Source organism: Malurus melanocephalus, unplaced genomic scaffold (genome assembly GCF_030028575.1).
Source record: "Malurus melanocephalus ecotype Western Australia unplaced genomic scaffold, MMel_1.1 scaffold_417, whole genome shotgun sequence".
Classification (NCBI taxonomy): Eukaryota; Metazoa; Chordata; class Aves; order Passeriformes; family Maluridae; genus Malurus; species Malurus melanocephalus.
In genome coordinates, this window is record NW_026623649.1 from 280,525 (window position 1) to 300,066 (window position 19,542).

The 19,542-nt window shown below is 40.2% G+C and overlaps 2 protein-coding genes across 8 annotated transcripts in view; both read right to left on the reverse strand.

The window, feature by feature from the left end:
• Nucleotides 1–12: 12 nt before the first annotated feature.
• ZNF639 (zinc finger protein 639) lies at nucleotides 13–7,035 on the reverse strand. 3 transcript variants are annotated; one of them, XM_057379684.1, is made up of 6 exons: nucleotides 6,953–7,035; nucleotides 5,911–6,014; nucleotides 5,449–5,525; nucleotides 4,849–4,944; nucleotides 3,902–4,042; nucleotides 13–3,613 (listed from the first exon to the last, which is right to left on the reverse strand). In XM_057379684.1, exons 3-6 carry the CDS (start codon nucleotides 5,504–5,506, stop codon nucleotides 2,466–2,468), a joined length of 1,443 nt encoding a protein of 480 aa, XP_057235667.1. In that variant the 5' UTR covers nucleotides 5,507–5,525; nucleotides 5,911–6,014; nucleotides 6,953–7,035; the 3' UTR covers nucleotides 13–2,465. The 3 variants fall into 3 exon arrangements, with proteins under 3 accessions (XP_057235667.1, XP_057235668.1, XP_057235666.1); XM_057379685.1 differs by having other exon boundaries at nucleotides 3,908–4,042; nucleotides 6,953–7,034; XM_057379683.1 differs by lacking the exons at nucleotides 5,911–6,014; nucleotides 6,953–7,035 and having other exon boundaries at nucleotides 5,449–5,542.
• Nucleotides 7,036–13,952: 6,917 nt separating this feature from the next.
• Nucleotides 13,953–19,542, reverse strand: part of PIK3CA (phosphatidylinositol-4,5-bisphosphate 3-kinase catalytic subunit alpha) — a 36,731-nt gene continuing 31,141 nt past the window's right edge. For all 5 annotated transcript variants that reach the window (XM_057379711.1, XM_057379713.1, XM_057379708.1 and 2 more), the window contains 3 exons: nucleotides 19,333–19,450; nucleotides 19,025–19,176; nucleotides 13,953–17,843 (listed from right to left, as the gene is read on the reverse strand). In XM_057379711.1, the coding sequence (XP_057235694.1) occupies nucleotides 17,573–17,843; nucleotides 19,025–19,176; nucleotides 19,333–19,450 (541 nt within the window). In that variant the 3' untranslated portion in view covers nucleotides 13,953–17,572. The remainder of the gene's footprint in view (nucleotides 17,844–19,024; nucleotides 19,177–19,332; nucleotides 19,451–19,542) is intronic.

Genomic DNA, 19,542 nt, shown 5'->3' on the forward strand with positions numbered 1-19,542 from the left:
TCAGTGCGGGCTGAGGGCGGCGCCGCCATCTTGAGCGCGGGCGGTCGCGAAATGGAGCCGGGAGAGGCGGGAAGCGCCGCCATCATCAGCCGGGATGAGGCCATGGCAGCGCCTTTCATCACCGTGTGGAAAAGRGACAGTGACCGAGCTCTCGGGAGCGAAACAGCACCGACACCTCATGCACTTGATACAGGAGCATCACAGCCACAATGAAAATCGGTGACAACATTCTATAGAACGCATTATTTGAGGATTACTAATCCGCTGCATTATAAATTCTTGCAGTAATTTTGTGGGATGTAAAATTCGTTTTGAAGTCAACAGTCTCTCACATAGAAAAAGTTCTTTTGCTCAATAAGAAACATAATCCAGGAACCTGAAACACATTATTTGTTAAGACTGGAAAACACCCCTAAAATTGAGTCACGCATTGAACCTAAGGGTTCAAAAATCTGAAAAGCAAAGAATCAAATACAGATTTTGCCCAAATACAAAATCAATCACATGATTTTGCATAGCTTCTGCTTGGAATGCTGGGGACACAATGTTGGTCTACACAAATATACACACTTCTTAAGTCCCCTTATTTATTTTTGGGGTTTTCTAAAAGCCTTTTTTCCACTTCTTGTCTCTTCCCAGAGCAGCTTTAACTCCAGAGCTCAGCTGTGCCAATTCACCTCTGTGCCATCAGCCAGAGAAGAGTTTTCAGATAACCAGCAATCCCCCTTTCAGATATACGACCAAAATAACTTTCCATATATAAAATAATTCTTCTTAGTGTTTTGTTAACTATATTATTGCTACCATTTAAAGTCAGCCAGAATAATACGTTTATAAAAGGAAATAAGCAATTCTACCACAGATACTGTCATTCTCAATASAAGGGACTGATAAAATACAGCAGGACACCCTSAGGTTGCCCTTTTCAATGATAAAACACAAGACTTAGTAGWAAATCAGCACCTCAAAGTGACAGAAATGGTCTTGCTTCCTACAACGAAATATACACTAATTGGCTCATAGACTTTCCAGAAATGCTTCTCTGGAAATCAGAACTTCCATTGATTGATWACATTCAGCCAAGTTTTATCCTTAGCTTTAAAAATCAAATCCAAAGACCCTTGTACACCTTGAAGCTGATTAACACCAAATCTTACTGATCAATAACTCTTTGATACATTAATTCTCTCTGTAYAAAGCTTGCATTAGACAATTTGACATTAAAAATTTACAATCAAAGAAAGAAATGTAAACTTCACCAGTAATTTATGGGTATTTCCACCCTGATATGTAGCATAATCTACGTGACCACATTCTTGTTTTTATCTGTCCAAATATCCACTCAAAAATACAGCTACAGAATGAACTGTAAAAATTCAGTTCCAATGATTATAATGGCAGGACAGTGTTACATATAAAATAAACAAATGTATTAAATAATTTGAGAGTGATTAGTAAAGATTTTGTACTGTACCAGTGTTTTAAGCCAGTATATAAAAGTTTAAAATTTACAGAGTTAAAATAACATTCCTCAAGTTACTAGTGAAAGAAAGCTAATTATAAATATACAGAATAACTACARTAATATGCGCTACTAGAAGTTTGCTCTAGTCAGAGGTTGGTGACATGCATAATTTCAGTGAGAGCTAAATTAGGATTTTATGTAAGAAATTCACTTTGCACATTCTCAGCAAATTCCTTTTGCAATCCCTCTTTAGAACATGATCTAATCTAAACACAAGCAACGTGTGTCTCCTCAGTGCATTAAGACAACTGAAGGTAAATAAAGGAATAACATGTATGAGTTGTGTAGTACATGTGTGCGAGTGTGTTATACATGTGTTGGACAGTCCCACAGACTGGACTCAAAAATGGAACAAAGTGAACAGTGAGGTCAGAAGGTACCACAAGAGAAGAACAGGACAATTTTAAAAGCTTATCAGGACCACGAGGTGGGAAATGAGGGCTGAATTTGGAGATGCCCATGCCTGGAAATTTTTGGAATACCCTTCTCTTTGGCAGGCCAGTGCTACTGCTAAACACCAGCGCAATGACCAGCTGCCACACAGGGTAACATAAGCTGGATGTGGAACAGAGACCAGTACTGGGTTATTAAAGTATGGAACTAGCTATGTGCTTTGTTTTTGTGCCTTTTTAAACTGAGCAGAGCTGGTCCTGTGCACTAGACATGAGAGAGCAGGAWGACCATCAGAACTTGTATCACAACATGCAATTACTCCCACTGTCCCTCCCCSYGAAATCTGATCCACTRCACTCTAAATGTGATTATTCCTACTGAAGCCCCTAGACARGGAAATTCACAACATCAAGTGCTRTACATGYTGATATAAAGACRAAAACATTAGAAATGTACAATTGCTGTTAAAATTGTATTTAATATCACATTTCGGTGACTGGAAATTAACTCAAATTCTGACAAATTGATTACAAGGAAAGAAAGCAAATCACACTGTCTCATGTATCTGAAGATGACTTAAAAGATCTTTTTCATTCCCAAACCTCATTAAACAATCAGTACATTTATGAGGCAAATCTGCTGAATGCCTGAAATCCAAATGAGTTTTAAGGTCTTCAATCTGTCCCGTTGAATATTCACAGTATTGACACAAATAAATCCCTTCAGATAAATGAGAGCTYAGGTGCTTGCAATATTCCAACATACCTGAAAATCCCTTCCCACAGTCATCACAAACATGAGGGAATATTTTGGTGTGCTCAATAGCTACATGCCTGTTGACATTTGTATGCAGCCTGCTCCTAAAGCCGCACACCTGGCACACAAAGAAGTTTTTGCATTTGTCAAAACTGATTTTGTTGATGAGGCTGTACTGGCCACGCTCCTTGTTGTTGTAGCTGTCGCTCAGCTCGATGAGCCGGCASGCGTGCTCGTTCACCACGTGGCTGTGCAGATCCTCGGGATCRTTTGTCTCATGCTCACAGAACTGACACAGGTACTGCTCATCACAGCTGTGCTCCTGRAAGTGCAGGTACAGCTCACTGCTGGAGGAGAACTGCACATCACACTGCTCACACCAGTAAAGGTGATCATTGAAGTGAGTGTCTGCTATGTGCTGACTCAGATTCTCAAATATCACCGTTTTGTAATCGCAGTATTTACAGATRTACGGATCCTCCTCATGTAGTTTTACATGTTCAATGAGCTGCACTTTGCTGGAGAAGCTTTCTTTACAAACTTTACAGACATGAGTGTCTGTACATGTCTTATGCTTCAGGATCATGTGCTGCTTTAGATCAGAGAAGTACTTGCTGTTGAACTCACAGAGCTCACACTTGTACAAGCCACTGCTGTTGGCTCTCAGCAAGGGCCATTTCTGTTGAGCTGTGATATTCAAAGCCTGATTCTTCTCAAACATTTTACAGGTTTCCAGAGGGATTTCCTCCAGGTCCTCAGCTTCCAGCTTCTCAGGTGACACAGTYTGTGTTTCTATATCATGAACTTCTACAGCATTCACTTCTGTTGTAGAAATCTCTACAGTTTGGATATCTAGGGGTTTCTCTTCTTCTGTGGGGCTGTCACTGAATATAGGTGAGTCACATAAGTCTCTGCACATTCCATTGTTCGTACCTTTATCTGCAGGAAATACATAAATACAWTCTGCAGGAAATGCATAATAAAAGGTTGAAAAAAACCCACTACAAAGCACCAGGGCCCATTTTTAACTTTTCAGTCAGCTGCAGCAGCTTTCAAATGAAAAAATCAGTTATTTTTCCCCTGCCAGACTACACTGTATTTTCAGCTAACAAAGCAATACCAGAAACTATAAATCCTTCACCTCTTCTGTCAAAGCAAGGAAGTTACATGAAAAGCCAGCAACTATACTCTCCAGCCTGCCAGCACCTCAGCTGCAAACACACTGACCTTTACCTTTGTCTTTCCTTTTGGGGTCTGTACAGTGCATCCCAGYATTTGAATGTGCCCCACTCCAGTGAGAGCTCCCGGCATGCACTGGACTGCCATCATCATCTGTGTCCAGGCTCTGCACAGGACTGTGGAATCTGCCTGCAAAGGTAAGGGAAGCATTTCCTTGTCACCATTAGTCCATACYAGCATCATCCTGATTCCTTGATTTAGTCACAGATCTTATTTACTATTTATTTATTCTAGTTGCATAAATGTGTCTGCATACTAAGCACATCATAACTGTTATTAAAGAGTGTAACAATAAACACCTCAAAAATTATTTAACAAAAGAATTCMAAAAGTACTAGCTCTATCTTTAAGTTTTCAGAAGAAGATAGTAAGCTGATYATAGTGAAAAAAACTAAAATCCCTAAATGAAATGCTACATTTAAGAGACATAACTTAAAAGAATTAAATACTTCTGGACACTGCATTTTAAAAYGTAATTCCTTCTAAGGCTTCTGCAGCATTGTTGGTTAAGTTATTAAAGTGAAAAGAAAAATATATAAACTAAAAATCCACCACCRCAGTTGCTCTGCTAAATTTCCACCCTCTACTGGATATTTTATAAAACGGCATTTTGTTTCCCCAGGTACATGTCAATGGAATTGCTGGTACATTTCATCTGAACTCACCAACTTTGTTACTTAGGTAGTGAGTATTTGAAACAATGTAATCAYCATTATAAATGTAAAATAGAAGGATCTTTTTGTTATCATTGTTTCTACTTTGTAAACTGTACTTCAATTGTAACAATTACACAACCTTTCACTGGTCTGAGGCCCATCAGATCACAGTGATGCTCAGAAATCACCTGGTATATATCGTATGTTCTATTTGCTTCTATGAATAGGAACATGACRCATTAAAGAACTGCAGAACAAGACCCCAAAACATAGTCTTACCTCTGTTTGTATCCGGCTGTCTCATGGAACAGACACTATAGCAGTGGTCAGAAAAAATTCCACTGTTGTCTATGTATCTGCTTGCACCTGAAGAATCTAAAMCAAAACATCAACAAAAAAAGTTTGAATACTAGTGTCTGGTTGTAGCTACAGATGTATTTCATGCTCATCAAAATTCTCTTCACATTTTTGCTTGYTGTTTCGGGAGAATTCTGTGCTGACCTGACAACATTCCTGTTGGGATTTATACCCTCCAGCTGCTGCCCTGATGTCTGGAGTGTCAGGTCTCTGCTCTCACTGAGGACAATGACAAGTGCATAGTTCATGAACACTTCTGGATGCCCCCACCCCAACTTTTACAGAATTCCTCCCCTCTGTGGAAGCAGAATCACCTTTATGGTCAGGTGCGTTGGCTCAAAGTGGCCTAACAAGGGAGCCCGAAGAGTGGGTGCTGCCCATTCAAGTCAAGACTTCTTATCCCACCCTTTATGTCACTGCTTTTCCATSTATTGGCACATGTGGTCCCTTCTTGTAAAGTTATTATTCTGAGAAAAAAAGATTAATTTACTACAGTGTACATAACTCAAGCTCTAGACTAACCTGAGTAACGAGAAGGATGCAGAGTCTTCCTTTTCCTCTTTTTAGGATGTTCATTCATTTTGAACAGTCTAAATTAACTGTAAAGTAAAAACATTAAAGAATTAGGCTTACTTGTATCTAGTTTATCTTTCAAGACCTTATTGAACAACACAAGCATTTTGAAAATCTGCATATTAAATACAACAGTTTTTTCCCCCTTCTTGCCTCCCAGCCCATTTTGATACAGTTAAAAACCCATTAAGTGCAAATAAGTGCTCAAGTCCAGTTTCACATTCCTGCCCTAGAATAAAAGAAGGTTCACCATAWAGACACAGGTCAGAACTCCAGGTASGCCAGCATTCAAGATCATCTACAAGCCTGCTCTCCAGCACCCTTTTTCCTGTCAGAGACAGGATTCTCAGGCAGAGCCCTTCAGAAACAAATTTTAATGATTAAAATACTAACAAAGGCATGCTCTCTTACCAAAATTCCTAGACTCTTCAGTATCAGGAAGCAGAGCAGCTAAGAAGATGATGGCTGTACAGCTTCCAAACACAGTGAATGCATCAGCTCAAGAAGACTTTCACCTATGGAACAACAGCATCTTAAATCACTTAAAACTTTAGCACAAAATAAAAAACCCCAGAGAATCAGATACAAGTGATACAAGTACTACAAACAATGAATCTATGGAAACTGAAGCAGGAAAGCAACATAAGAAGTTGATATTAATTTTGCTTTAGAGCATCAAAATTAGTAAGGCGGATGCACTGGCATATTTCTTTTTTAGTCTCAAGTTAGTARGCTTTTGCTGCACTTGGCAGCTCCTAAGAGCAGAAAAATATTTGGAAACAAAACAAAAGCTATTTATAGGACAARCGGTCTTAAAGAAGAAAATGTTGCAAACAAGGAAAGTGATGTCGGTTGCCATAATTGCAGAGCACTTGCGAGCCCATGATTTCTCAAGTCAGTGCCATGCACYGGAGGTGAAAGGAGGGGAAAAAGGGCCTTGATCAAATCAGCTATGTTATCACGAGATTAAGTATTTCCTGAACTAAAATTTTACTTMAACGGATGGAGAAATCATTGATTTTAACATTATATCATGATGTAGAAGTATCAGTGCCCTCGCTTTTTCTGTGGCTGCAAGGGAAGAACCTACAGCGCCCTGACACCGCAAGTCACCCCAGGTAATGCGGCTGGAAAGCTCAATCTTTTTCTCCACGGCCCGGACCGCGGGGCAGCAAGGCGGGCTGTTCTATTGCAGCGCTTTCCCGGGCCCCGAGAAACGGGATCCCGATCGGCCCCGGGACGTGCTGAGGCCGCACGGGAAAGCTCGGGCGGGAGCGCGGCAAAGGCACCGCTCGGCAGCCGCGGGAAGGGGCGAGGCCGCGACCCCGGGACAGGGCCGGGCCCAGGGCCGCACSGGGAGAGCCGCGGGCCAGGCCGTGAGTCACAGCTCAGCTCAGTTCCCGGCGGGGCCGGGGTTCGGGCGGATCCCGCCCCGCGGCTCCCCGGGACTCACCTGCGGGCCGCCAGCGCCGCTCCGCCGCTCCCGGGCCCGGCACGGCCGCTCCGCCCGCCCCGCTCAGCGCGGGCCCGGCCCGAGGGGCGGGAAAGGACCMGCGGCCGCCGCCCGCAGCGCCCCCTGCCGGCCCAGGCTGCCTCTGCACCCCGCTGCCGCCATRGCAACGGCCAGGGGCCTACATCAACCTGTAATTTATAATTATCATCAACCTTTAATTAATCATTATCTGTACCGACACCGCCGGCACAGAGCACCTTTCCCTCACAAGCCTTGGCACCGTGTAAGCCTGCTTCAGAGCAGCGTCAGCACATCCCTGTTCAAATAAAATGTAAGTGGTAGGGTGCTGGGGTAGCTGGAACTTCATTAAGGCTCAACTTTAATTTTTGTGTTTTGTTTTATTTTTTTAAGCTGTCCCTTAGACCTAATGTATAGGAGAATCACTATAAAGGGTATTATAAATATATACAGGGCAAGAAAGAAATATATACGTATAAGAAAGGCAAGCAGCTAGTGGAGAGGGTCCAGCGGGGGCACAAATGTGATTTGGAGTCTGGAGCATCTCTTGTGAGAGAGATCCCACCTCTTGGGAGCTTGGACTGCTTAGGCTGGAGAAGAAAARACTGACAGGGCATCTCATCAATGCACATAAATATTTTAAATGCAGGGGCCAAAAAACAGTGCCAGATTCTTTTTGGTAGTCCCCAGCAACAGCATGAGGAGCAATGGGAGTGTAAACTAAAACACAAGAAGTTTYACCAAAACAGAACTAAAAGTTTCCTTTTGCTGGCATATTGCTGAGCCCTCAGAAATTAAATAAATTGTGTATCTATGATCTCCTGAGATGAGTTAATAATCAAAGAAGATCCTGGTATTCCAGTTGAGTTTTTTCTCTGTTTTTTATTCCAGCCACGATTGCTGAGGTTTCCCCAGCACAGCATTTATAAATTGGCTACAGCCACACAAATGGGTGGGTGCCCACACATTTCTCCCTCTATTCACCAAAATGTTTTCCACAAGTATTCCAGAAAAGCAGTTTCCCCAGTTCCCACAGGAGGGCAGTGATGAGATTAAAGCCCATACTTTGCTTTGCCAAGGGAAAGGGAAAAAAAAAAAAAAAAAAAAAACCAACAAAAAAAAACCAACACCAAAACCCAAGCCCAAGCCTTTGCTTTGAATTCGGTCCTGCTCGTGAAGCAAACTCAGGGGGACCAAAGCATCTTCTGTACCTTTTGACTGATTTCTTCTCCACCCAAAGCAGCACGGCCCAACATCACAGATAAAAAGACAAGGCTTTAAGTGAAAGRAAAACATCTGAGGAGGATCTCCTTTGAAGCCGCACATCCAGTTCAAAGCCACATGCATCAAACAGAGCTATCAATGCTTTAGACAGAAAAGCCTAAATGAGTCTTGTTTTCTAAAGTTCCATGTGCTTGGGATGTTCAGAGAGCTCTGGGCGAGGTTTTAATCACACAGAACCAATTCTGCCTGGAAATACAGAAAATTTCCATGTGATATTCATATTCTTGTTTAAATTCACATTCTTGTTTAAATGGGCAGTATAGATAATGCTCATTTCAATTAGTGGGGATGTATCCTGACCAAAGTAAGAATGGACTAAAACCTTTCTTCAGTGAAAGCAATTAGCATAGCTCCCAAGGACATCCTTCACTGCAGGTAGATTTGTTAGTGTATAAAACATGTAGGAGTTTACTTGTGATATCTTCTCTGGCATCAGGTTCTTTTGTTACAGGGATTCAGACTTTAGATTGAGTCTTTTCAAGGCAGGCCAAAAAACAGACTGATTTCTGATAAAATCAGGAGGGCTCACTCAGATTACCATGCTAAAGCAAACTGCCCACATTACAAATCTTTCTTCTGTTTCACCAGCATTATTTTTCAAATTTTCTGTAATTTTTTTCACATTTAGACTTAGAACTACCACAAAAATCACACCCTGCTAATGGCAGTCAAGTCTAAAATTGGTATTTGAATGAGAGCTGATGATTCCCTTTTCCTGTGCAATTAGCACACGGTTGTAGCCACTCACAGCCATTTCATAATTACCAGAAAAGGTAAAACTCACCTTACCTGTAACAAACACAAGTTTAACCTGTTAGTACAGGTTACTGAAGTGGCCATTTCCAAGTCCCCAGCCATATCTGGAATAACTCTTCGCAGATCAGAGCTCCACTGGAGCTTCAAAATAAATGTAAGGATGATGATGATCTTTTGTAATGGAGTTGATGCAGCACAGACTGAGCACCTTCTGGGACACAGCCCTTCTCAAAGCTGAGCAGTGTGTCCTGAAAGAGAATTGACTACAAAGTTTGAGTACAAAGTTTAGAGCTTACTGGAGASAAGTGAGTTGAAAGGGCCTGATTAAACACCCTGACGCTTCCTTCATCCCTCCAAAAAAGTGAAATCCTCAGCAAGAGAACTCAAATCCCTCCCAGTTTGTTAGCAAACTGGAATCCAAACTAGGCCAACATGTCTACARAAGGAATTCCTTTGCAGCCTCATGCTCTTATACTTCCAGTGAGTAATTTCTCCAAGTATGCTCCTCACTCTTTCAAAATTAGTATTGAATACARAAATATAACCTTGTTTTTATAAAATGTGATTTTGGTAATGAAAGCATGAAGCATATTTTTCTAAACAAGATTGATTTAGCAATGACTGTAAACCATCCAGGTAAAACATTTAAATAACATCATCTCTCTTGTCAGAGCTTTTTACAGCCCAAGTCTTAAACTAAAATAAAATTACTTATTTTGAGGATCAGCATTTACAAGAACAAATGTTATATATGCATCTTGGACTTTTCACCYATAAATAATGCAAATTCTATTTTTTTTCCCCAAATTGAGGTATGCAATTTCCATCTCATTTTTTCTAGCCTTTCCGAGCTGCAACACCAAATCACACACCAAGACTGAATATGCCTTAAAKTCTCACATCAGAATTCACAAGTGTACCAACCATATCATTTTAATTTAGTTGTTAGTATGTACATTAACACTCAAAAGTGTGATAAAAACCAAACAAAAGTAGTTTGTTTTAATAAACAGCATGATACAGACCGCGAAGATAAATAAAAAGCAGACTTTTTACAGTTTCCCATGAACATGAAACTACAATAAGTATCATAGGCCAAACTTTTGTTACTGGAGTAGCACAGCAGAAGGGTTAAAAAGGGGGTTGTGGTTTTACTTATTTTTATTTAAAATACTGCAAGACTATTCTCAGTAAGACAACGCATGCATCTTGCTGCATCTTAGATACTTTTTGGCCCATTATTACTAAAAATGTCTTGCTTTCTACCTACTTTACCACAGACCTTTATCACAGAATGACACACACGGCAATATCCCCCCCTGCCCCAGTAGTGGTTATTCCAATGGTAATTGTCTCATTTTTAAAAGGCTTTTGAAGCACTGGTGGGTGTTTATACTCTCCCTCTGATGCAGAYGTGTAACCACTCCCAGTTTCCATGAAGTTACACAGAAGCATCAAGAGGTGACACCCTCCTGGGCTCTATTTACCCAAAATGCCAACAGGGCTGCCTTAGGAAGAGCAGGTTAAGGGAGGAGAGCCTTCACTCTGCCCCTCTGCTCAGCACTGGTGAGGCCACAGCTGGAGCACTGGGCTCCCAGTATGAACCTGATGTGAACATACTGGGATGGGTCCATGAAGGGCTGTAAAGGTAAAGGACAGGAGAGGAGGCTGGGAGAGCCAGGATTGTCATCCTGGTCAAAGAGAAAGCTCAGAGGGGGTTTGTCAATGTACATAAATATGTGACAGAGGGGAGTAAAGACAGGCAAGGCTTTTCTCAGTGCTGCCCACTGAAAGGGTATCAGGCAATGAAACAGAAGATATTTCATATAAAAATGAAAAAAAAAAAATTGACTGAGGAGTCCTCTTCCTCAGACAGACTCTAAAGCCAGCTGGACAATGTCCTGGGCATCCTGTTCTGTTGCTGACCCTGCTTTGAACAGCATGTCTGGGCTAAATGATCTCCAAAGATCTCTGCCAACCTCAACAATTCTGTGAAAATTCTGTAATTGTGTTGCCATTTACAATGACAGCACATTCAAAATTTCAAGCCCAAGAATCCAGGACATCAGACTGCAGCCACATATATTTTAAACCCTTTTCTCCACCAGGGAAGTAGATTTTGATAGTGTAGTGGATATTCACAGTTAAAACTTGAAGAGATGTGAGGGGACAAAGAGAAAGGATGTTACTCCCAGATGGTGAGTTGGACATTTATCCTCACAAGAGAAATGAAGAATTTGGACCACAGCTGCCATAAGACAAGAGGATTGATCCATTCCTTTTCCCAGCCCCAAATGAAACAGTAGGACAACTTTGGACAGCCTGGGKAAGTTGACATTTCAGGATACARAACATTATTAATAAAGCCTCAAAAYAGATTAAAAGTAGTTAAAGAAACAWGGCAGAATAAGATTCYAACTATGAATRTCTGTATTTTGGCTCACAAGGATTAACTAAACTACAACAGATAAAGATCCTTGAAATAAACAGCTTCTGCCTGAATTAGGCTTTCAGTAACTTCAACAATACAATTAAGTCAGGTTTAGCTGTGATTAATTATATTACTGGAACAGGGCCCTAACAAAATTGATGCAGTTACACTGAACTGAATGGTTCCTGAAGCAGTTTAATAACTACTGGGAATCAGGCACCAGAATTTCAAGGAGAATCAAGACAGAATAGTGTATTTTTTGCCTTCCATCTGCCACAGGAATATTGCATCACATACAGAAGTGACAGTAAGGACACTTAAAACACACTTACACAAACCAGTGGGGACACTTACTTYAAAGTACAGGCAGAACATTGCTTCAATTGATCTTCTCTAACAAATATTTTATGATGTTCTTATGCTCTGGGCATGTCCCAGAGGGGTGTTGGAGAGAGAAGAGAAGAGACAGAGGGATTCACCTCTGGCTTAAGAGTCAGGAGAACTAACACAGCAAGACCTCAGACTTCTCAGAGTCTATCCCATAAAGCTCAGAAGTCCAGAACACTGTATGGCAAATGAAGAATAATTATTTTTCCTGAGTGTGAGTTCAACAAGTCTGTATGCTACAAAAGAGTAGGAAGAGGAAACATTTAAGCTAGCAAGCAACAAAAATATTGGAAGTCTCAAGAATGAAACAARCTGCAGACAAGATTACGGTACTTTTGCAGAGCTGAAAAGGCTACTTTGTTAATAAAGATCATTTCAAAGTATGATTACTAAGTGTTTAACTGGGCTGCTAGTAAACATTCCTCTCCTTATGAGAACCTTTCATACTGAATCATAGGAATAAATAATCTAGAACATTGATATACATATAGCTTAATTCTGATTTCAGAAGCTATTGTGAATCCAGAGCGATTCTGATAAAGTCTGTGTTGCATCAGCATAAAGTRAAATCAGTATTTCTCAAAGAGCAGAGCACCTGTAGGTTTGGTTAGTGTATGCAAACCGAGAACTTGTATAGCCCTTCATTAACACAGATGTAAAAAAAAGGTAAAACTAAACAAAGAAAAACCCCAAACCAACACCAGCTGCAGGGGTGGTGAGCTACACATCATTTTGGACAGATAGAGCCTTACCTAAACTGAGACAACTTTCAGCACAGAATAAAAAGATGCAAATTCATTATTTGTATGAAACATGTATTGCAAAATTAAATTGGGATTCAACAATCTGCGACAACATCCACAGCTATATAGTAGTTTTAAAAAACAAGTGTGGTTCTTCCATTCAAGTAGGACAAAAACAAGAGAAAAAAGTTGAAAAAAWAATCCTAGAAGCAGCAAGTTACAATTCTTTCTGTAATACCACACCATTTTCATTAACTTGAAGTATTTTCAAGATGCCAAAGACATCAACAAAAATATTAATTTCAAGTGGCTTTTCTGATATTTGTTTTTTGAATGGGTCCAGCCCAGGTCTGCAACCTGTACAGACATGCAAAACAGKAAGAATTCATAATTACTGTTAAGAACAGACGTTGGAACATGCCAGTTATATAATGACAAAGCAAAGAAAATACCTTCAAATTGTCAACATACATGGGCTACTGACCACTGAAGGGCATTTAATACTTTACATAAAAAGGAAAGCTGGAATAAAAATGCACAAACAACTCGCCAAACCACCAAGAGCAGGGTCATCACATATAAAGTTCTTACAAACCTGGTAATTTCTACATTGTCCTTAATATGCAGGCTCCTATCTTGTCCCCAAGATGCCAAACCACTTACAGTTTTACTTTTATTTAAATGCCTTTTAAAAATATTTTAAAACTTATATTGAAAATCTGTTTCACCTATGAAAAAACTACTAGTGCACCCTTTCAGACAGAGAAGTATGCATATATAAAGTCAGTACAGGTACTTTTTCTGCTATCTTCAGGAAAGCAATGAATGTAATTCTAAGTAAAACTACTCAGCAGCAGCCTGTTCTGTCATTAAATCAAACGCAGTTTCACAGTTGGAGAAGTTACTGGTTTTAAAGGTTATTTCACTAAAACACCATTTTCTAATGCTTTGTGATAAAAAACGCAGCCCAACCTGGGCTCCTTGCTCTGGGAGCCTTACAAGGAAGGTCTGCAAGAGCAAGGTGTCCTGATTCAATTCAAGCTCAAAATAAACGACTTTAGTGTTTTCTGTAGCTGATTCCCAAAACAAAGGGAGCATCTTCAAATCTCYGTGAAGTGGGAATAGTTAAAAATAAGCCAAATTCCAAGCTATTTTTATAAAAATCTAGGACTCAGTTACTAAGTGCATTCATGGTCTGCAAGCAGATCTTATTTCTGATACTGAGAGCAGATGACATCCTCTCATTGGCACCAGGGTAAGCAAACAGTGCCTCCACTATYCTCAGTAAGTTACATCAGCACAGAACTGCCGTGACAGGATRCAGTAATTAGGGTTCAATACTTTGAAGYTGAGAAAAGGATTTTTGTTTTTTGYRAAACAMAGGCAGAATGTTTTTCAAATGYCCATCCTGGTTATGCAAAGAACTGCTTAAAGCCCATGAGCTTCTACTTTTAAAAAAATTTTGTTTAAAGGCTATAATTACTTTGAACTGTATAATGTCTGCACAAATCTGAAGTTTCCTCTCTTTTACGATTTGATTCTCATAATAACTTCTATAGTTTCTGCACAACATTTAATTGCAGTAACTTTTGGAAACAGAGCCTGATTCCTCATACCTCTGTCTGGGGAAAAAGGGTGCAGAACACTGTGCTTGAACAGAAAGACATTGATACTCATATTTACAGAAGGATTAGGAAGGGGCAAAATACAAAACAAAYTCAGGGTCATAACATCCAATAAATTTGAGTTAATCTTTTCATCCAGGCTGGAAAAGGCTGACCATTTCTTAGATAAACGAGGTAAAGAATTGTTTCAACACCAGATAAATACRGATAATATAGCACCTAATGTGATGTTTGTGCAAAAGTTTTACTCAATTAAATTAAGAATTACAGCCAACAGGGTTTCAGATTTTGTGAACTAAACTGAAACTCACCCATGTTGTAAGAGCTAAACCATTTGTGTTGTCTGCAAAGTAATAGATACAGGGGTAACTTTGCTCTAGAAAGTACAACCAAGCTCAGCAGGAGTTAAAATATTCATATGAACAARAAGGAATATGTAACAGTCAATAAAAAAAAGCAATGGGAAGTCTATTAGATTACTCCAAAATATTTAGTAGAACTAAGGAAATAAAACTTCACATTTCCCATACTATTCTTGGAGCTTCTGTAGTTTTCCCAAAACCAGGTTTTCCCCCACATCAAGTATCCATGTGCACAGTAATCAACTGCAGGATCCTGACTTTGAAAGTRTCTCGAAACACCGAAGCCTTGGCTTTACAATCCCCCAAGTCTTTCATAACGTGATTGATTGCACATTTTTAATATATTACAATTTGCTAAATGAAGCCAACCATTCATTACCTCATCAGCACAGCCTGCACAAAGTACAGTTTATTTATATGCTTATTTTCTAATCTAACACCAACTGCCAGCATATTTTATATTACAYGTGGTATTGCACTTTCTGAGTGGCACCTCGGTGCGTGTTTGCAAGTGAACAAGCTGAACCCCCGAAAGCCCCAAACCTCTGGAATTCAAGTGCTGCCAATCTAGCAAGTTTAAAATGTCAGGGTGAACATCACCCACAGAACTATAATGGGCTTCACTAATTTAAAAAAACCTCTTTAGGAATTAGAAAAACAGTCCTACCTGAAGTTGTGCATAAGSGCAATCTGAAATCCTCAGTACTTTGAACAGTTTCAAAACATGGTGCCAATTTMATTGCACACACAGTAATTGTGTTAAAGGACAACAACTAGATTTACAAATATATAGTACACACACGCACAAAACAGACAAAGCTATAAAATGTTTGGTAACTCCACATGCTTTGAGCTAGCCAACATATCTGTCTGTTGAACTGCTTAATATTGATCATATTGAAAATCTAAATTGCTATTTCTGATGTATCTTACTGGATTCAACAACCACTTCCAAAGGAGGAAGAAAGAGGAGAAATGATAGACCCAAAATTTGAGGGTTTAAATGAACGTTCTTGGAATAGCMAGCATATCACTTCAGTAATGTGATACATTTCAGAAGAGTGATTCCCAAAATATTTTTAGAGACTTAGGCCAAGTTCACCTCTGGCTTTAGTGGGTATATCCCCACTACTTCACTGGTACTTGTGTCCTCTTTCACTAGGGCTGAATTTGGTCCTAGGAGTATGTCTGGTCACCTTCAGTGACGTTAATGAAAACGGGAGTCTTGGACAGATAGAACTGGGTTGCAAAATTAAGAGAGTTAATATTGGACAAATCAGGTAAATAAAGAATATATATTAATAATAGTTCCTATTATATAAATAGCCTTTATAAAAAAATAATCTTTCAATAATTTTAATAACTCACCTTTCTTTAGGTTCTGGAAAACATGTATGAAAAAAATCTATTCAGTTCAAGTTAGATTAAAGCAAACCTAAGATGAACACTACAGCTCTCYGTTGCACTAAACCCAATTCTGACCATTCAATTTCCAGGTTAGTCAGTTTTTGGGGATGATAGGGAGTTTCTTTGTGAAAATATRAATTGCACCCCTAGAAATACTGAGCAAAAGAAACACCATACTGAGTGGGCCAATTTCCTACTGCTTTCAGAAACCGTGCAGATGACGGACCCAGAAATCGAAGGGTCACCCAAACCCCGCAAATGTTGATGCCTCTGAGCACATTTAAAAGGCACTGCCCTCTCACTATTGTTTTTRGATCTTTGAGCTTCAAACTCCTTCCCTTTAAACTACGCTGCATTTAAGTATTTGCTATCACTTGAATTCTCTGTCCACTCTTCACAAGCCAGCATAGTCTCTACCTGCTGTACCAGATCTAAGGTAATACATGATGGACTCTTATGGTCATGCTAGCATTATTTTCTTTTTCCTTCTAGTTTATCCTATCAAATGAGAAAAGGAAACATTCTTCCAAATTTACCTTTCTGAGCTTAAGGCATAACATRAATCATCAAATCATAGAATATGCTGAGTTGGAAGGGACCCACAATGATCATTGCATMCAACTCTCAGCCCTGCACAGGACACCCCAGGAATCSCACCATGTGCCTGAGAGCATTGTCCAAACACTTCTGGAACTCTGTCAGGCTTGGGGCTGTGACTGTGCTCAACCACCCTCTGGGTGAAGAACCTTTCCCTGATATCCAACCTAAACCTCCCCTGACTCGCTTCATGCCATTCCCTCAAGTCCTGTCACTGTCACCAGAGAGCAGAGATTGGTACTTGCCCCTCTACTTCCCTTGTGAGGGAGCTGCAGACCCTGATGAGGTCTGACCTCAGTCTCCTCTTCCTCCAAGTTGACCAGACCAAGTGACCTCAGCTACTTCTCACACAGCTTCCCCTCCAGACCCTTCACCATCCTTGTGGCCCTCCTTTGGACACTCTCTGATAGCTTAATTTTTTTTTTTTTTTGTATTGTGGCATCTAAAACTGCACACAATATTCAAGGCGAGGCTTCCCCAGTGCAAAGCAGAGTGGGACAACCCCCTCCCTTGCCTGGCTGGCAATTCTGTGCCTGATGCCCCCCAGGACACGGGTGKTCCTCCTGGCTGCAGGGCACTGCCAACTCATGTTCAACTTGCCACAGACCAGAACCCCCAGGGCCCTCCCCACAGYGYTGCTCTCCAGCCTCTCATTCCCCAGTCTGTGCACACAACCAGGAGTGCCCCGTTCCAGGTGCAGAATCTGGCACGTGCCCTTGTTAAACCTCATTCACTTGGTGATTGCCCATCTCTCTAATTTGTCGWGGTCTCTCTGCACACATCATACTAAAGCTTAATATTCGAAGTGTATMATTTTAGTGCTATCTGAAACCCTGTTTCATGTCTTTTTCCAACAGTTGTCTGGACAATTCATCTCTTCTCTTGCCATAAATTCTAATGTTGTTCATGGTTTGTGCAATTCCTATGCAACCAGTCTTTGCTGCTAATGGGTATTAACAGTGCAGTACCCACAAAGCGGGGTATCAGTTCTTGTTTTCTTTGCTGTCTGTTCAGTTCAAAGCATGCTGCTTTATTGTGTGGAAGATCCAGTCCATTTTTGTTGTCCAGCCACCATGGTGAGCATCGTTCATTTGCTTCATGAAGTACTCAAGAGCCTCCTGCTCAGTTTTGTCCAATGCAAGGGTCTTTCGAATGTATGCAATATCATCAAAGGACTGCAGTTCTGGCATTCCTGAGCCAAGCATCATGGAGAAAAGATTGATGAAGAGATTGGCATGCTGCCGAATTGCTAGGTAAGCCTTATAACACATCTCCTGAAACCTGGAAGAGACCAGGGGAAAAAATATCAGTGTATTKCCCTGCTGGATTCATATTACTGCTTCACCTCCAAAACACTTTTACAAGTAATCAGACACTCAAAAAGTGGACAGTCTTAGTCTAGTAAGAACACCATAATGTTGCTGAGAAGATACACTCATTTTCCTACTTAGTTTATCTTCATTTGTGTAAGAATTAAAAGCGGGCAGACAAACCCAACATCCAAACTGAAGACAGGCTTTCTAGTCTTAAACCTCACCTGCAGTTGATGCAACTGTTCAATACAAATTTATGTGAGCTCACAGGATCATTTTAGTCACTGCTGCTGACATTTCAGATTTCAAAGCCTATTTCCTGATACACTGCTGCGAACAATGCTTTCCTGGTTATCATCAGAGTTGCATTTTCTGTAGTTTTATGAGGGCAGTAGCTGTTGCTCCTTGGATACTCTRAAGAATGCATTGAAAACAGGGGTATTTGCTACATCACACCAGATAAAAAATACCCAGGTCAAGGGAAAATAATTCAAAAAAGCTCCACTGCAGTTTTCAGACAAACACTATAATTCAACATATGTCTTCCCTTGTCCCAACATAATGAAATTAAGATTAAAACTGAAACCTCTCAAAGACTGGATCAGTGGAAAGAGATATTAAAAATTACTACAGCAACAGATTTCTCTCTTTACTGTTACTATTTTTAAAGTTCTTTCTCAGCAGATTCTGGCCATTGTCACAAGCTATACAGGCCAGTTGAAGAGCTGATATCAGAGCAGCTGTAGAAGAGAGAAGTATGGCTGAATTACCAGMAAGGCTCTGATGCTCACAACGCTCAACATTAAAGAATTCTCAATACTTGYAGTCTGCAATCTCAAGAGCACTTTAAATGCTAAGTCAAAGAAATTTCAGATGTTTAAAAAATTACCATCTTTATTCACATGTATGCTTGACCCTGCAAATCTCAAGTGGGATTTCATGGACCAAAGGTCATGTAAGCACTAAGATTACCCACTGATATATAAATGCATGGCTGATCTTCAGCTGAAGAATTAGAACATACCCACTGCAAGCCAATTAAAATACTATTTTTCAGTTAAAAGGTCTAATTATTAAAGGTCACCAGTAGTAAAAGTGCATTTTAGGTACAAAACACTCCGGAGATTAAATGTTTAAAAGAAGGCTCACCTTTCAAACTCCCTTGTTTTGGTACATTCTTGGGCTCCTTTACTAATCACTATTAAGAAGTCTTGYGTTAAGACAAATGGCACACGCTCTCTTTTGTAACCAAATTTTTTCTTCTTATGATCGAGGAAGTGCCCAAAGTCAATGTGAAACAGCTTAGAAAGACAGAAAGGTTTAAGATTAGCAATTCCTGGTTTAAATGAAGTCACTGCAAAATTATTACTTAGTTCTGGTAAGATTTTTTTTCCAAAACAAACTCAGACCAAAAGGGAGGATGACCTTAGGGTATGGTTTTAATAAACATCTCTTACTTGCCCATCATCTTTGACCATGATGTTACTGTTGTGGCGATCGCCRATGCCCAGGATGAAGGTGGCAACGCAGTAGCCAGCACAAGAACGTGTAAACAAGTCAATAGCTGCATCGTACCTGTCCCAACAGAAAAGGAGACACTTCCCTCAGATCCTCTCATAACACAGAGGGGCATGTTTTTCTTTTGCAAAAGAGCTACCAGAAAAACA